This window comes from Elgaria multicarinata, chromosome 6 (assembly GCF_023053635.1).
Source record: "Elgaria multicarinata webbii isolate HBS135686 ecotype San Diego chromosome 6, rElgMul1.1.pri, whole genome shotgun sequence".
Classification (NCBI taxonomy): Eukaryota; Metazoa; Chordata; class Lepidosauria; order Squamata; family Anguidae; genus Elgaria; species Elgaria multicarinata.
Genome location: NC_086176.1, coordinates 84,556,461 through 84,576,076, shown reverse-complemented (window position 1 = coordinate 84,576,076; position 19,616 = coordinate 84,556,461). Strand labels below are relative to the sequence as shown.

Below are 19,616 nucleotides of genomic sequence, written 5' to 3'. Positions count from 1 at the left end.
GCCGGGGGAGGAATCATGGGGGGGGAGATAGGGGCCGGGGGAAAGGCCGGACTTGGCAGGAGAGGGTGGGGGAGAAGAATGGGCACGGGCATGGGGGGCAGGGGACGAAGAATGCGCACAGGCACGGGGGCGGGGGGCAGGGGAAGAAGAACGGGCACGGGCACATGGGATGGGGCGGGGGGAGAAGAACGGGCACGGGCATTGGAGACGGGGGACGGGGGAAGAACGGGAACGGGTATCGGGACAGGGGCGGGGGAAGAAGAATGGGCACAGGCATCGGGGACGGGGGGAAAGAAGGACGGGGGACAAGGCATGGCGAATGGGGGAGGACGGGCGAGCGAGCGAGTGGGCAGGGGGGCATCAGGCATTGTGGGGGGGAATCAGGGGCAGGGAGAGCAGGGGACCCTATATTTTATTTATTTATTTATTTATTTATTTATTACATTTTTATACCGCCCAATAGCCGAAGCTCTCTGGGCGGTTCACAATTTTTTTAAAAAAACTACCTTCTCCGGAGGTGCGCTCCTGCACACATGGACCTTTAAGATTAAAAGAAAATGGCGGACGTGACGGGGCTTTCCCTTGCCCCGTCACGTGTTACATCTGGAAAAGGGCGACAGCGCGCGCTGGCGACAGCGCGTGCTAGCTGTAGCGCGCCGTTGCCCCGACTCCCGGCCGGATTATCCGGTAGGTCTAGCAAGGCCTTTAGTCAAATGATTACTCGAGAGTCACTGTAGAGACTCAGGGAAGCATGAGTTGGGCTTCCCCATAGTTTTCCCACTGAAAATCCCACCCTTTGGGAGCAAATAACAATTTCAGGAGGGGGGTTCAATGGGAAAATGGCACAGGAGAAAGGGTTAATCCTTGTTCCCCCCCCCCGCCCCCACAGTTGTTTTAAAGAGAAAGATAGGGACATGCAGACTATGATGTGTTTAATGTTACACCTAATATGACCCTTAGTTGTCATGGTACAGGTCCTCTGGAGAGTTTAGCTCTCTTCTGCTGGAACTAATGTTGCATTCCTGTATTGATACAAAAGGACAGGTCTTCTTATTGATGTTACTGAGACTGCGAGAGAAGCCACCCTGCACAATTCTGTACACTATTGGCACATACTTTCCGCAAGGGAATGAGTTCAGATTTTCATGAATACAACCTCTGCATTGTTTAGCAGACCAGCTTTTTCTGCAGACTTCTGAACCAGGTGTTTACTGTGGGGGGTGGGGGAGGGTGGAAATTTTCACAAACATGCATTTGTGCAAGTACACACATGCACTAACGCAAATGCACATTTGTGCAAATTTAGCACTAACAACTGTACCTAAGCAAAAATGCATATTTGCAAACAGGGCTGAAATGCTCATACATCCCTAAAAAAATCCATCAATGAGTGGATGACAGAACAAAAGATGCCTGAAAATCCACAAAACTCAAACGGAACGGATTTAACAAAATTCGTATATCTCTACTTGGAATAGCATGCATCGCTCTGAATGCTGCTTTTAATCAAGAACAGATTCATAATCACAAAACACATCTATACTTCGTCAATTACAAAGGACACTCTATGGCCTTTACCCTTGAGCAAGGACTGAAATGATGCATATCCCTCAGCACCAGAAACCACCCCAATCTCTCTTATTGTAAAATAACCTTAGAGCAAGAGAATATTTCCTGAAAAGAAAATGGTCAAACATTTATTGGATCCCGGGAAGTGGCAACGATAGACTAGAATTTGCCACTTCACTGGACAAAAGAGGACTCATTTCAAAATGCCTGCTCTGTGAAGAGCACCTAGCAGCTATAGGGATGCATTCTTCTTTAAATTGTAACAAACATCAATGCTTCTCAGGGGCTGAGATAAATATAACAAAAGGACTTTAGGAAGCAACCTATATCACCTATGTTAAGTAGACAGAACCTTCATCTTCAGAGGCAATATATATGCCTGAATACCAAATGCTGAAAACAAATAAACAACCACAGCTTTAACCATGGTGAATAAGGCTTTCTGGCTTAACCACCATGGTTAAAGCTGTGGTTTAAGGTGTCTTCAGAACAGGGCCAGAGAGTACTAGTGCCTCCATGTCCTACTTGTAAGCTTATTGTAGTCATGGAATGTTGGACTGCAAACCTCTTGCCATCTTCATAACCATTCATACATATGTGGCCATCGGTGTGCTTGGCAATCACTGTTAGAATTCCAAAGTTCTTGTGAGCCATACAAGCAATGATTGGCAAACACACTGAAGACACATTTTGAGATGTCCTTCACCTTCCAAAGTACTTCTCAGCAGTTCCCTCCACTTGGGATTGGAGAGAAATTTGTTCAGATTCACACAATACTGAGCTACCAAATTAACACACTGTTATTCTTCAGCACTTGCATGTCCCCAAATGTTATGATGCAATTCTCTAACGAAAAATGCATACAAAATTATGTATATTATGGAATAGTGTGCACAAAAATGCATTTATTAGTAAAATAAAGAATGTCCAGAATTGCATTATTTAATGAACAACTGGTTGCAAAACCTATGTATTTTAGGCAAAATTGTGTAAAGCAATTCATAGATTAGAAGAAATGTGCATGTAAAAGGTATGTGAATTATTGTGCAAACTTTTTAAAATATTGCAAAAGGATGCAAAGACAGGATGAACTTAAGTTTGGAAATCAACAATAATCAAAGATTGCAAACACCCTTAGAAATGAGAAACTAAAATTGACAGATTCATCCATCTCTACTCTCTACTCAGATGTGGTAGAAAGATTATCTTTTTCTGATCCCTTTCTTCCTGGCCCAGCTTGCCCAGTCAATCCAGTTCAACTCTCCTCTTACTAATTTTAACAGGGCAGGGAGCACTGATATGCACACAAAACAGTAGGTATAGATAAAATTCTTACGTAAGCTATCCTATACTCTTTCATATCTCAGTCACTCCTCTGTTTATTTTACATAAACGCTTCTCCTATAATCGTAATGAAATCCTTCAACTTCTTTATTAAAAGGGTGCCTTTTCATCTTAAGACTGATTCTGATCTGCTAGATAATGAGTGTAAGCCTGGAATGTTAGAATATTTCTTTACATAAATGGTATTTTCCCCTCCTGCCCCAACTCAAAATTCTGCTGCAAGGCACAGCTGCCTATTATATTTCTATATTAAAAGCGGCAAACTATATTGCAGCTTGCCTCTTTTAATATACAAATATACAGTTGCCCATTTCAAGTTACTGACTCTGCTGAAGTTGTAACACCCATGTAACACCCATGTCTAAATTGCTGTACTCATCCTTGAGAAATTTATTTCCTACATTATAATATTTTCAGATGTAACATTTTCAGATATAATGCTATTAGTTTTTCCTGCGAATCTTCAAGCTGCTGAACAAATCAAGATGTCATCTTGGATGAATAAAAACAGCAATTTATGCCTAGAGAAACTCTGTGTAGGTCAGTATTACTCTATAATACTCAGTATTATAGAGGTTCATAAGCTAGAAAAAAGAAAGCTAGGAAAAGAGTATGGACTTAGAGCACAATCCTATGGATTGCATTCCAGGTAGAAGGAAGACTCCAATCTTGGAGGGTTTCGAGAATCCGACGTTCTAACAGGCTGCTGCTGCTGACATGGCAAGAGGAGAGATGGAAGCAATTTTTTGCTTTTCCACTCTCATTTTTTATTTTATCCTCTGGAAGGGCCTTTGAGCTCATTTGGATGTGCTGCCAGGGGTGGAGGCAGGGCTGGAAAGGACATAGGATTCCTCTGATCCTGGCCTCTCCTTTCTCCTCTTCCCCACCCAACAGAGTTTGGTAGACTTTTCTTCTCTCTGAAGTCAGATTTGCAACATTGGGAAGCAGCCACAATGGTTCTCTCTGCAATGGCTGTGAGGTGGTGTTGGGGAAGAATAAGAACACAGAACACTCCTCACAAGGGTGTAGCAGTATCATGGCCTTGGGAGGGGAAACTCTGAAAATCCTATGATGCTGGAATGCTCTCCCAGGGACCATAGGATTGCTCTGCCAATTTCTGTTTCAGAAATTCAAAGACCTTTGAATATTCCTGTGCAAGGTATCAACGGGGAAAACTTGGCTAACTACAAAATGAGAAGCACCATAAAGCATATATGAGACATCAAATGATACATTATGCTTGTTAGCTAAGGAAAGAAGGAACACTGAAACATTGGAACAACTTTATCAAAGATCTCTGATGTTACGTTTAAAGTGGTAGAGAGAAAATAGAACTGATGTTTCTAACAAGATGGAAAGAAATAAGGCAATTATACTTGGCATCTCTACTTAGAAGTGCGCCTTGCTGAATTTAACTGGATTTACTCCCAGGTAAATGTATATAAGGATTGCAGCCTGAAAATGTCAATAGGATGAACATAAAGAATGAACAAGTTTTGAGAGATATTGAGGGGAAAACATTCCAACACTAAATTGAAATAGAATAATTTGATCATTCTTGCAATATCAGGAGGAGACAGAGGCAGGTTAAATTAGGATATTTCAGGAGAGGAGGGTATCTATAACTCCAAAGCAAACAAGGCATCTGGTCCTAATTGGAATATTTTAAGGAAATTTGGCAGCTATATTAACATAGGTGTATAATCAAAATTTAGTAGCAAATAAAATTCCAATATCATTGTTATACCAACACAAGGCATGGAATTAATATCTATAGGATTTTAAAGGCCCATTTCTCCATTAAACATTAATAACAAAAATGGCATCAGTTTTGGCTAATCACTTTAAAAAAGCATACAGAACATTTTATAAAAGATGCAGTAGGGCTTACGGTAGGAAGATTGATGAATAACTTAAGAGAAAATGATTAATATATTAGTTTCTATTAAATGTATAGATAAAAGAGTAATGGTCTCTTTAGATGTTCAAAAAGCATTTGATTGCATGGAATGGGGTCTTCCAAAGTGCTTGTTGACACAGGTAATAAAAGGAAGCCACACTGTAATAAACATTGCCTTACGGTACCCTCATGTTTTTTTACAATAGTTCTTTTAAGAGCGCTGTGGCCCACATTTTATCCATCCACTTTTGCTCTGATGGGCTTTCTCACATTTTCCAATGGGCAGCCATTTTCAAATGAATGGCAGTTAGCCGATATCTTATACAACAAACACTTGTTCTCAACAGTAAATAAAAATCAACAGTAAATAAAATCAATGCACGACAGACATTTGTTTGATATGTTATTTCCAGTAAGGACATAAGTTATATTCAACCAATAATCCATAACCACCAGGCAGGAAAGCCACATACATAACAGTATGCCTCTGGAACCGCACCCCTCTATAATGCGTATATTTTGAAACTGAATGCCTATAATTATTTTTCCCCACCCCTCCGGGATACAGTAACATAAAGTGTAGGTGTTCCATGTCCCTTTTAAGTATCTGGTCAGATCAAAAGAAAGCACTGTTCCCTTTCTTCCACCATCCTTTCCTTAAATTCGATCTCTATACCAACAAGGCCAAAAATACACAATAGGGAAATGAAGAGACTAGGCTGAGAAACTCTATTGAGTGAACACATAGCACAACCACACTATCCTCAAATCTGATTTCTTGATGGTGGGATACCAACAACCATTAACATGCTTTCCCCTCCCCAAAGCAGAGAATATGCATAAAGTTAAATTAGAAGTGAAAGAAAGCAAGGAAGAGCTTACCCAAATCCAGAAAGCAATCGACAGAAGAGAAAGAAGCCATAGCCCTGGACAAATGATGAAAGGAAGGCAAAGAATCCATTGACAGACATACATATCAGAAGAGACTGTCTCCTTCCCACTTTGTCTGCCAAGCCTCCCCAGAAGAATGCCCCCACCATCATCCCAAGGTATACTATGCTACCTGAAACACACAAAAAAGAATATGTTACATAATGAAGGACTGCACAGGTCTCAATATCAAATCCTAATGAATTGTTCCTCCTCCTCCACTCCCAAATGCATAATATAAAATAACTTGTAAAATAACAACTACATATAAGAGACTGTAAGAGGATAATCAGCATACAAATTTATGGCAGAAGCAAAACATTCCTTACGCATACATATTTCATGTTTATCTTACTGAATATTTAATATTTACTTAGTTAGATGAATATAGCTGCAAGATAAATAAAAGGCAAGCAAATATGGAATTGAGAAGACATCCCACAGCAATACACTGACTACTACGAGAAGTAGTATAAATATGGTCTCAAGAGAACAACTTTTTCTCCAGTTATTGACTGATTGCTCTTTAAAATATGCATAAGAAATTATTTGTAACAGCCTCAGCAGCACACCTCAGACAAGTCTTATAACCATTACTCTATCATCAAGTAGGATTTTTTTCACAGAGAGAAGGAACCAACTATATGCAATTTAACTAACATAACTGTCGCTCCTTTGTTAGTCTTGTTGCTGGATAGCAGAAGGCCTTCAGCAAGCTGATTTGGGAGTTTCTGTATGTGCAATGCTATATACACAACTGTACCTGTGTTTAAAAAAAACCTGTATTGCCTGCTTATTAGTTACAACATTGGCAAAGTACTAACATTTTACTGACCTATTGAATTTACTAAAAGGATAGCTATTGTAAAACAGTAAGTCATTATATAAAAAAGGCCAACTTTACATCTGAGGAAATGAATACAGAAAATGAAGCAAAACCATCTCTACCACTAGTACTTATAATGTCAATATGTACCTTTAGCACTGACACACAAACTTTTATAGGAATTAGAAGTAACTGATCAGTGTAAAGGTAGAGCAAAGGAGAACGGGTAACTTTCCCCCTCACACTTACTGCCACCACCTTTCCAGAGGCCCTTAGCCGGGGAACCTCTATTGAAGGGCACCAGAACCCTAGCTCAGTATCTCTGGATTTAGCACGGGAACCACGAAGCAAGAGATCAGCAGCACACAATAATGAAGTAGAAGACTTCATTCACCGACTAAGGGTAGGGTGCAAATGGGAAGACTAATTACAAACATCTAATAAGCATGCATACCATAAAACCCAGTAACCACTTTAAAACAAGAAACCTAACTAAAACTACTTAGTCCTAAGTAGGGCCTTGCCGTTGTCATTGCCATGGATACCTCCACACATCTTAGGAAGGTACAAGACAAAGACTTGGGGAGGGGCCCCTCACAATATGCCCCTTTCTCCCTGTTTCATCTTCAACTCCCTCCTCCCCTTAGTGTCAGCCAGGCGCTTAAATTTTCACACTTCCCAGCTGTCTAATCCTCCTTCCTGCCGCTTGAGATGGTTTTCAGCCTTGAAGCTGATAAGGGGCTTCTTCCTGGCACCAAGGTCTTGTTATCTTGTCCTCCTCCCCACTCCAGGTGGCCTGCTGTAATCTGTCGCTGAGGCCCTGTTCAATTTAAAACTTCATGCACAAAAATGACCTGCTAAAACTACCCTCTCCCAACTACTTTTAACCCATTCTGTCCTCTACCCAGTGCAGGCTATCTGTTCTCCTTCACAATCAGAACCAATACAATACATTACAAGAGCAAAATGCTCTGCTTAAAATAAGGACATTCAAATTAAGGCTGGTCTGCATGTTATTTTTATCACATGGAGAATACTGGTAACTGCCTTCTCACACCGACCCTTTTTATGTGAAGGCAAACCTCCTTGTTCAAAAGAGGTGCAATTTTAATCAGTGTCAAGATCAGGCCTGTTCCCCTTGGTGTGGGGAAAGGTGTTTCAGGCTATCAAGCAGAAGCACATTCTGAAGCTGAAGAAACAGGACTAAAAACTTCCTAGTTTACACAGGAAGTGGGGGAGATGATTCTCCCAGAATCTTCACACGCCAGGGATGAATTTTCACTGGACCTTTTCAGTGAAAACATTAACAACTCACAGTCTGTGGGAACGCAGGAATCCTCAGAGGGGGAGGGGATTTCAGAGCTGGCTGATCCTAGAGTCCGCCGCAGGTTCAAACAGGTGAAGCTAAAAGTAGGCGAGAGGCAATGAGCTCTGCTAGTGTCTCACCAAACCCTTCTTCAAAAGAATCCTCCTTGAAGTGAAAGGCACTCAGGGAAAAGACCTTCCCTTTTTGTTGAAAGGACAATTGTTTCTCTTACTTAGCCAAGCTTAGCCTAGAGGAAAGTTCCTAGTGTTTAAGCTCTATTCAGGTGCGAAGAGATGTGTATTTGCTGAATAAAGTTTTGTGGATTACTTGGCAAACCTCTTTATTCACTCACACTTTGGTGGGAGGGCTTATTTATTTATTTATTTATTTTATTGCATTTTTATACCGCCCAATAGCCGAAACTCCCTGGAAACACAATGATCAGGGATGCAATGTGGGTGGGACATCTGACTTGTGGTCTCTGCAATGCAGCCCAAAATCAAATTGCCATTCCCCCCACCAATGGGGGAGCCTTCAAGGGAAAACCCTACATGCTTAAAGCTTAACTCTGTAAGTTTTCTCCTCCAAGGCTGATAGTAGTTTTAGGAAACAATTAGTATCAGGACTGTATAATCATGATAGTGTCCCCAATCTCCCAAAACTACCTTCCGTAAATAAATAAAATATTAGTTATGATGATGCAAACAAAATGTATGCAGCAGCTCTTAGAAATGTTTCCAAAATTTATAGTCATTAAATGTCCCATCTTTCCTTCACCACTGAATAAGCAAAACAAATGGCTTTTCAATACACATGTTTAATCACTGCTCCTACTAGCATAAACTAGGCAAATGTTTGAAAGGGATGACTCTGTTTTCAGGTGATGTGTTTATCTGAATGCCTCCAAGCATTCATGGAGTTCGGCTTGCATTTGTGTGGTTCCCCTCACCTGAGAATTCAGTTATTCCAGTACAATTGGAAATAGCAATCTATTGCACTTCATCAAAAGATGCCTACATTCAAAAGTGCAATGGGCAAAATTAGTACCACATAATGCATTTTAATGCAAACACAGAAGTGCATTTACATTTAAATTCAGATTGTTGTTTGTTAAGTTTATAGCCTTTGTTTCATGGAACCCAACAAGAGTACCCAAGTGGTCTCTTATCCAGGCACTGACCATACCCAGGCTTACTGAGGTTCTATCATGTGCCTTCAGACTATGCCATGTAACCAGATATGCACTTCTTACCTGTATTAAGGTGAAAACCACCAATCTGACTGGAGAGACTGGTATTAATGTCTCCAAACTACAATGTCATGGTCCTGGCATTTCTGCATATTCACTACTTGGGGCATGAAGAAACTGATCTGCAGTCCTGTTCAGCCAACAGGATTTGTTTGTTACCTTTGTGAAGGAGTGATCCTTTACACATTTCCATAGCCGTAAAGTAGAATTCATTTTCCATGAACAGCAGGATGTATTAGACTATGAAGATGAAGCAATTATTCCATACATGTATCATGAAAAAGAAAGTTGCTCAACTACTGATATATAAAAAAACTTCCTTATCAACAGGATTATTTTCATAATTTTAAAAATCATGTGTATAGCTTTAGGATGTGATCTTTTATAAAAGTTTTAGAAATGAAGATTATTTGAGAACAAATAGAATAATCAGATCAAGAGATTATCAGTTTTCTGCATGCTGGGAAATCTGGTCTGCACAAAACTGACACACAGAGTATATTCTATGGAGGTATCTTGCTTGCTCACAGCTGTTTTCTCTGATAACAGTGTATATTACAGAACATAGCAAAATGATAACTTTGCAGGTTTATCACTTGTGCTTCAGTAATAATATTATAATTCCAAAGAATATGGCTTGAAACAGAGGTTTCTAAAAGTCCAATTCTGTAACCAAACTCTCTCTGTGACTCTCTGTTTATACTCACGCACACACACATATATAAAGACATTGACACATCACCGGAAACAACTAATTTAGATCTGATGAAAATTAATAAATGCTTAAAACAGATTTATACGCTCTAGTCCTCAGCAAGTTCTAGCAATTACCTCAACAAGACAAACATATAGAAAAGAAAACTAAAACCAAAGCTACATTCCATTTTCTACAATAATGCAATCAGAAACTAAACACTGGAAGGTGTTTTTGTTTTTTTCAAAACTAGGTGCAGAAAGTCCAAAATGATAAAAGAAAGTGCCCTTAATGTATCTACTTATAAGCAAGTCTAATTGATTTTAGTGGCCTTTATTTCCAAGCAAGTGTGCTTGATCATGGTCTAGACATTCAGCATAAAATTATGTTTTCTTGATTTATTCATTTCAGGAAAACATAATCGTAGCACTCCAATATATGAGCCTGAGCCCATCACATGTGAGACCTTCCAGTAAACTCTGGAGAACTGGGAGTGCTGGTCTTCTTTCTTCCATCCATGAACAGCAGCATTACTTACATGGGTTTAAAGAATGAAGCCACCATTGCCCTATTCAATAGTGTTATGATGGATTGGGGGTGGGACAAAGGGAAAGGAAGAATTTCCCTTCCAGGTAGACGGACTTTTTGTAAAGCCTCTCCTAAATTACTGACAGGCTGCCACCACAAGCTGATCCTTTCTTGAACACCCTAGGTTATCCAGCTGCTCAGGATACTTCTAAACCCTATTACCAAAGTCCTCTTTGTTCAGCCTGGGGAGGAGGGGTGTCTATATGTGGGGAAAACCCTAGGGTGGTTCCACAGTGCCGCTAAGTAGCTTATACAATGCAGCGATCCTGGGGCTTTCCCCCAAACCAAAAGGCACGGACTTACATCGACTTTTTAAAAAGGAGTGAGGCAAGGATGGTACATTCACCATCTATCATCTCTCCAGAGTCGTGGTGGAGGCGCAACCAGGCAGATGGCGACCCGATTGGTCGCTGGCCCCTTGAGCAGGGGGAGGGGCAGCGAGTCAAATGGCCTCTGGAACACCCATGTGCTTCCTCCAGAGAAGAATCTGTCTCTTCTCTGTGTAAACAAGACTCTCTTTTGCTGGGAAGTTTTCTGTTGCCTTTATGAGCTGGCTGTCAATACGTGGGGAAAGCCTACAAGGTATGGGGGGAGGGAATGTCAGGGAGGGACAGGCAGTAGCGGCAGCTCCGATAATCAGTATAAACCCATGCTTGCTCCTTGGTGTGGGGATTTCCTGGCACAACCCTGCAGGAGCAAGACTGTAGGGTTTGGGGGGTTCACGGAGCCAATGCGTCGTCATCAAGACAGGCCCCAGGTCTAGGATTACTTTTATTATTATTTAAGTAAGGGGCTTTTGTACTTTCTTTCCCAAAACCCAGAGAACACTCAATCTTACAGAAGCTTGTGTTCTTATCCCTGAAACATGGTAGCTTAACCATCCAGTCTTGACACAAGGGGAAGATTTTAGAGAGAATTTTTTTAAGACAATGCAGCCAAAAGGAGTTTATTTGGGAAAGGAGGAGTAAAAGAAGAAGGAAGGGAAGGCAACAATCACACACATAATGCCAAATAAAAATAAAGAGAGTCCAACAACTAATACATTTTACCTCCACTGAAACCAACATATTCCAGAACTGTATTTTTTAACAATGTTTCTAATTGGTTTTGTTGTTTTAACACTTTCAAGGTGTATAGGGAGGAAGGGGGGAGGATTGCAGACTTACCTGCTTCCGTGATCTTCTCCCAGCCTCCAGATGGCTGCGCGATGTCCCGGAAGGGAAGAGACAAGGAGCTGCATGTGCGGGTAAAAAAAAAAAAAAACCCATAGCCAACACCCTCCCCCCCTGCCATCGCAGGGATGGCAAAAATGCTGCCCCACTCCTGAAGGGCATGGAGCCTCCCCACACAGCTCTGTGCCTATTTCCAGTGCTGCGCTTACATGTGAGGAGATGGGATAGCGTGCCACACTTCCCACAGTCCTCGGGATGGTCCTTGGACCACAGGGAAAATTGGGATAACTGGGCAACCAGCTATTCCACAAAAATGGAGGGGTCACCTCTGGTTCCCCCGGGATCCTCTGTGTGTCATTTGGACTCACAGGGACAACCATGGGGAAAATGACTAGTGTAGACATGCCTTCAATAAACATAACAAATAAATCACTACAATACATCTTCCTTCCTTCCTTCCTTATTTATTATTACATTTCTACACCACCCAACAGCTGAAGCTCTATTTTTCAGTACTGGTGTGGTTATATAACAAACTACGAAAGCTGCAGGGTTCATGGCCACATCTGGCTTAATCTTTGTACTTTTGTCCCCCACCCTCACTTTTTTGTACCATCAAACCTGATTAAGTGTTCTAGAAAACTTCAATGTTCACACAGTTTTGTGGCATTTGATTGGTCCTAATAAAGGTGTTGCTCAACTGCGGGTTTTGGATTTTAAACTACGAACAAACATTTTTCCAGAAAAATAAATTAGATAATGATGAGAACCTCTGTTGATATGTGATATAAAAGGAAAACAAGTTCCAAGAAAATAATCCTACTGAGTTGTACTTCTTGCCTGTCTGCTTTGATGTGTCCATCTTTCAGCCAGAACCAGATTTCGAAGTCACAGGATCCAATTGTCTATATTATACCCTGAAGCCATTTTCCAGTTTTTAGCTATTTCTGTCTGCTCTGCTGCTAATAAAAATGTAGTCAATTCTTTCTTACATGCAAGAACTTTAGTTTGCAAATATATAGAGAACAAAGCAAGCAATGCATTTGGTTCAAATGTTTAATTTACAACCTATGAAATAATTGTACCACTTTGACCACTTTGCAAGACTACCACATGTGGATGAGGGAACGTTTTTCTGACATCCTCTCCAACATGACGGTGACAGGGCGTTATTAATATAATGAAGCTTTGCAAGGGTATAGTGCCATCTGTGAATCACCTTAAGTGAGGATCCTCATATCCTTACTGAAATCAACTCCAGAGACTGCTACACCCAAATAGTATTCCATGTGGCTTCAGGAAGAAGGTCTACATCTGTTTCCTTTACCATTTTTAACCATTGTCCAATGGCAAAGGACTTTATTTATTTATTTATTACATTTCTATACTGCCCAATAGCCGGAGCTCTCTGGGCGGTTCACTTTGAAATCAGCAATCGATGCATGATGGATACTGTGGCTTTCATGCCACCTCCTCCTTGCAAGCACAAATGTACAAAGATTATTAGGAAGCGAAGCGGTCCAGGACCCTTTAGGAGATGAACTATGATTTTGTTCAAAGGTCAGAGCATTGTTGTAAGTTGTCTAGCGATCGAATCAGAAAATTATTTATAGGTATAAATAATCCCTCTTTAATGTATCTGAAACTACATTATAAGAGAACTAGCCAAGTAAGGCCAGCTGAAGCACTGCAAAAAGAAGGAATAACCTCAAAAAGTATTTTGGGAACCGAAGACAGGATTCCCAGGCAAGGGTTCTGATCAGAGACAATCTAGAGGGAGCTGTTGTTCTGTTTGGAATATACTGTTTGTCACACATCTGTCCAGTGCTTCTCATAGAGAGCATAATCAAATACAGCAAACCACCCAGAGAGCTTCAGCTATTGGGCGGTATAAAAATTCAATAAATAAATAAATAAATAATCAAATATGGGCCATGCCTCTTTCTGCATGCCAATGGAGAATCTTGAGCATAGGATGGTAGGATGCTCAGGCAAACCCCCTCCAAGAACAATTGTAGGCAGCTCTTTCTTCTGCTTAAGGAGCTCTGCACAGTCTCACATATGGGAAGGTCAACTGGTGGAGGGAGGGAGAGATGGTCAAAGAGAGTACATAGGTCTTCTACTAAAGCCTCCTTCATGTCTTGCTGGAACTCAAGGGTGCAGTGCTTGAACATAGGTTGAGGAAGTTGAGCAGATAACAGTTGTACAAATGTCAGCAAGATGAAATCCTCTGGCAAAGGCCTTTGAGATGGCCACAGATGTGAAATACATGAAGACTGGTAAAGGGGAGGGAATTCTTTACATGCCGTAGCAATGGAATATTATTCTCATTAGCTGGTGAAAGCAGAGTTAAGTATAAAAATAGGAGTGCCCTTTGTGAGGCCCTTGTAAGCTATGAAAAGGGAATTAAGTCTTAGAAAATGGCTTAGTTTTGTCCCCTTAGGAGGTTAGTACATGGCTAATATCCAAAGAATGCAAACTTCACTCATATGCAGAGCTGGAAGATGGAGAAAACTCTGGAAAAATCAAGTTGATAAGAGAAAATATAGAAAAATCTTGAGCTTGAACTGAGATGAAAGGCGTATTTATTTATTTATTTATTTATTACATTTTTATACTGCCCAATAGCCGAAGCTCACGGTATTTGTCTTTGAAAAACTGCAAAAAAGGTGAGTCCATCTGAAATGCTGCAATATCTCACAGACATTGGCCCCCACAGCCCACTAGAATAGTGTCCTTGTAGGACGATTCATAGAAGTGATAAGTTTCTAGTGGTTCTAACAATTTTGATGTTAAGGAAACTAGGCAGAAAAGCTATTACTGGACTCCTCGGCCCTTTCTACACCTAAGGATTATCCCATGAAAATGGAGGGATCATCCTTGCCTGCTCCCGGGATCCCTTGTGTGTCATTTGGATGCACAGGGATGATCCCAGGAAAAAAGGCAGGTGTAGAAACGGCCCTGGAGGAGACTATGGGTCCATATTAGGGAGCCCACAAAGCAATGGGGTACATAAACAGAGAGACATCTTTGATTGGAAGGTAGAATGCAGAAGTGATTACTATTTAACCTTTGATGGAAGATCAGGAGAGGCTGGCATCTTTTTCAGAAAAGGGATAGTCAAGGAAGTATTACAGAGGAGCAGATACTCACAACTTTCTCCATGAATCCCAGACAGAGAACATTTTCCATGTGGAGATATAAGACTTGGGCATAGAAGGTGGTGGTGTAACCAAAGCTAGGCTTAGTGCAAAGACTAGTAAGGATGAGATTCACTGCATCATGCTTCAGAAAATTGATGTGAATGTGCTTTCTCTGTGGATACTAGTTCTTATACTGACAAGGGACCACAGTGGGCAATACTTTGAAAGGATGGAATGCCCTTGCCTGTATGGTCTAGGTGAAAATGCTGAAATACTGCAAGTATAAAAGGTACATCTTCAGCCTAGCATTCAGAACTGCAAATGTGGTAGAGACCATAGTTTCACCTGAATAGGATGGCGAGTTGGGAGGAAGAGAAATGGTAAAAGGATTCAGAGAATGAAGGTGCACAAAAACTGCAGTACAAAACTGGAAGACAATCTATCACTGAAATGGAGCAGGTCTCTGCTCCCTTTTGATAAGAAGGGTTTATAAGGGCCTTATATTTTATGAGATGTAGGCAGGGGAGAGGCTGACTTGGCCCATAAGTCGTTTAGGGAAATATGTCATGAGAATATGTCATGAAAATGTCCACCTGGTGTACGGCCACCGTAAAGAAGGCAAACTCCATGTTAGGCATTATAAGAAAAGGAACTGAGACTAAAACAGCCAGTATCATACTGCCCTTATACAAATCTATGGTGCGACCACACTTAGAATACTGTGTACAGTTCTGGTCACCCACCTAAAAAAGGATATTATAGAGCTGGAAAAAGTGCAGAAAAGGGCAACTAAAATGATTAAGGGGCTGGAGCATATCCCCTATAAGGGAAGGTTACATCAACTGGGATTGTTTAGCTTGGAAAAAAGAGGTTAAGGGGAGACATGATAAGAGGTGTACAAAATTATGCATGGTATGGAGAACGTGGATAGGGAGACATTTTTCTCCCTCTCTCAAAATACTAGAACCCGGGGTCATCCCATGAAGCTGATTGATGGCAGATTCAGGACAAATAAAAAGAAGTACTTCTTCACACAGCGCATAGTTAAATTATGGAACTCACTACCACAAGATGTCGTGATGGCAACCAATCTGGATGGCTTTAAAAGGGGGTTGGATAAATTCCTGGAGGGGAAGGCTATCAATGGCTACTAGCCCTGATGGTTGTGTGCTATCTCCAGTATTCGAGGCAATAAGCCTGTGTGCACCAGTTGCTGAGGAACATGGGTGGGAGGGTACAGTTGCACCATGTCCTGTTTGTTGGTCCCTGATTGATGGCTGGTTGGCCACTGTGTGAACAGAGTGCTGGACTAGATGGACCCTTGGTCTGATCCAGCATGGCTCTTCTTATGTTCTTAATACACCTGACCTTCAAAGAAAATTTCCAAGGTAATTTACCCTTGGCAATTTCAATTGTTATTTTGAAAGCTCATGATGATAGTAACCCTCAATAAAATATTTTAAAGGAAATTGGGTGGCGGGGGGATCTTGTCAAAATTCATTCTGCAAAAGAAATATTCACAAAAGAGCTATTGAAATTTGTCTTTTATGGATATTCTCTATGTAGAGTTGACATGTAGCTGGGAAGAGAGATTATATCCACCCACCCCAAAACATCTGATCTTCAGAAATTGTGGCTTGCTAGAAATTACAGTTTGCACAGAATCCAAATTATGGTTTACTCAGAATCCAAACAATGCTGGAGCATTGTACTGATTTGCTTTTATATACTGTGTTTAGTTCCAAAGGGACATTTAATGGACAGATACCAAACAGTTTTTAAGATGAAATGAATGAGAACTATTCAACCCTCTCAGGATTAGATAGAGACACTTCTCAGCAAGGCAACAGAGGAAAGAGTTTATTGATTAAAACACAAATAAACCATGCCACATGACATCCTATAGATCTACTACTTCTATGTACAAATTAACAGGCAATTAGAGATTGGGTATTTAATTTGATATATGCAAAGTGTGTCTTGCAATGAAGACAGCTGCAGTACTGCAAAAATAATATCTCTGTCTCTAGTCATTTAGTCTTGAGAGTAACACACACACACACACACACTTTATAAAATGAAATACTGTGATGCACCAACTACAAAACAGGGTTATTGAAAACCAAGTTAATCCCAGGTAATGATTTGAAGCCACTGACGGATTTCTTTAGTACTAGTGCTGAACGTATTATTTTGAAGATATCTTCTCTTATCCAATAGTTCCCTCTGGCATTAGACAGAAAATCCTAACTGACAAGCCTGAGATAAAGCATACTTTGTTAAGTCTTTGTAATACCTGTAATGCCTCAGTTTCACTTTTCTTTGCAACTGAGGTGCCTCTGATATTTTTCTCTCTCTTATACTTTTGATGCTAAATGCAGCAACAGTATTCATATAGCTCTAAATTGACCCTGTCATGGTAGCAAATTGGCGTGACTCCGCAATTTGAAATGCACTTTTATGGCAATACTACAGACTCAGAGTGATTATGAATGGTACATGTGATTGAAAAGCACAAAGTGTTTCCCATACAATGTTCTAGGATTAATTCTGTCTCACAAACAAAAGTCCTAAAGCTGTTAATTGGCCATTCTACAGTCATGGTCCTACATCATATCAAAGTTCACACTCTTTCGCAAAGTGAAAATAATACTGTCTTTATTTTTTTTAAAAAAAGTTTAAAATTTTAATCCAGTTTTCATATGTTTTTTTAAAAAAAAATTAAAGAAAGTGTCTCTATGGTGGCACATTATGTGCACTATTGCTTTCTCTGGCCCACTACAAAGTCACTACTGCTTTTTCCAAAGCCTCAGGTAGGGTGTAACAAAGTGATCTGGCAAGCTTGGCAGCTGGGCCTGACAAGCTGTCAAGAGAGAAATCCCTCCTCAATATTAGAAACAGGAAGGGGAGGGGGAAAGAGCACAGCCTTACTGACAGTTGGGCCTTGTCACTTGGGAATAGACTGTTAGCCTGAGAAAGGGAAGGTGGTAGTTTCTAGCAATGCCTCTCTTTGCCATACACATATCTACTTGTACTACGCTGAACTTTGTTCCATGTTCCATTTGTCATGGCCCAAGACCAGAAGGCTTTGTGGACTAAATCCTCCATTGTCAGTGACACTGAGGAGGAGTCAGAACCAATCTTTGATTCTTCTGAACTGATGCTCACTGCCTTGGATCCCATATCCTATCTACACTATGTCCCAGGAGATGCTACTGCCCCCTGATTCTGAGGAGTGAACCTCTAGTGGATAGAAAGACCCTGAGGAGCAGTCCCCAATCACTTCCTCATCCCTCCCTAGGGGAAGTCAATGCCTACAAGAAAAGGTCACTGGCCCTTTAACAGCCAAATACAGCACTGAGGGGATGAAGTTTCCAGGAGGATGCTCCTAGCCTGACAAGTTGCTCCTCTGTCAATGCTTGTCACTATTAGAGCTCCAGGACTGCTGTCCATGGTCCTGAAATTAACTCAAATCCAGCAGCCTATCTCATGTTATACCTCCTCACCTGAGCTATTGCCCAGAGTAGATGACAGAAGCCCAGGTGGAGCAGGACACAATTCTCCTTAGCCCCATTATTACAGCACAGCTGTGACAAAAATACATGTTTGCATATGTCTATATATGTCTATATTTTTGAAAACAGCAGCTGGGACAAGAGGAATCAGGATTGGGACTAATAGAAGGGAAATTAAGTCCTTCCTTCAAGCCACAGTCCCAACAAAACCCACTCCCAAAGCTCCCTTTCCTCCAGGATGATGTTGCCTTCCTGCTACCCTCCTGCCTGAGTAAAAAGCAATTTGGAGAGAGGAGTTTTGTTGGGAATGTGGCAGAGGGGGGAATAGTTAACTCCTATGTGTCATAGTCCTAATCCTGGAACTGGGGGAAGGGACGCTCATGGCTGCTGTTCAAAAACAGAAACGGATTTGAAATAAAATCATGTACGAAATAAAATCAATGAGTGTTGCACACCATTATTGCCAAGGTGCTCCACTCTGGCTATACCAAATCAAAAGCATACCTTAGCTGGCCATTGTACTAACAATTTCATTATTTCTATGTGGCTGTGAACAGGCACATACACTAAAGAAAATCAGGCACACACAGAATCTGACATACAACTGTGATCTCAGCACACTGAAATATCGACCCAGTCTTACTGAAAGCCAAAGGAGATTTAAATCCCCCATAACATTCAACCAAATCTGTAACACCTTGCTACTCAGTGTATTAAAATATTTGCACTGATAGCCAACTTCACTCTCTCTATTGCCAAGAATAATCTATAGTGCTGTCTGATTTGGGGGGCGGGGAACCTTGCGTTTTCCTATGCCAACTAGTCCAGTAAAAGCTGATGCTGTTGACTGCATTTATTTCCATCCAAGAGACAATCTGCCAGCATAAGCAGGCATGGGATTTCCTTAGCTATCAAAATGTGTAGTAAAATATTCACTGGGACAGAGGTCACAATCCTTGGCCTTACTAACACAAGCAGCATAATGCCATCTTCAAACTGCTTTACAGAAGAGTTAGGCAGAAGTTAGATCTGGATCTACTTGCAGATGTTTGCATTAAATTGGCAAGGATTAGTGACCCCAAAATGTTTAACAATATGGCAATAAAATATACCCTACATACACACACATTAATTATACTGCTGAAATGTAGTAGGTGGCCAGGAGTGGAGTTTTGTGCAGAAGGACTGAGATATCTGTTTAGTTACTCAAAACAAATTCCTGGGCTCAAAATTCTTTAATTCTATGTTGCATCAGGCTCTTGTTAGTGGATCATGGCTTCTAGTAAAAAACAAATAAATCCCCACAAGCACAAAACCACACTGAAGTTCATTTTATTTCAGTGGCAAAGTTCTGTATGTTTGTTAATACACATATGTATA

At 40.9% G+C, this 19,616-nt stretch overlaps 1 protein-coding gene across 1 annotated transcript in view; it reads right to left on the bottom strand.

Moving 5' to 3' along the window:
- The window catches only part of SV2C (synaptic vesicle glycoprotein 2C), a 116,809-nt gene that overhangs the window by 57,504 nt on the left and 39,689 nt on the right, over window positions 1-19,616 (bottom strand). The window contains exon 3 of the mRNA XM_063128645.1: window positions 5,696-5,876. Within this exon, the coding sequence (XP_062984715.1) occupies window positions 5,696-5,876 (181 nt within the window). The remainder of the gene's footprint in view (window positions 1-5,695; window positions 5,877-19,616) is intronic.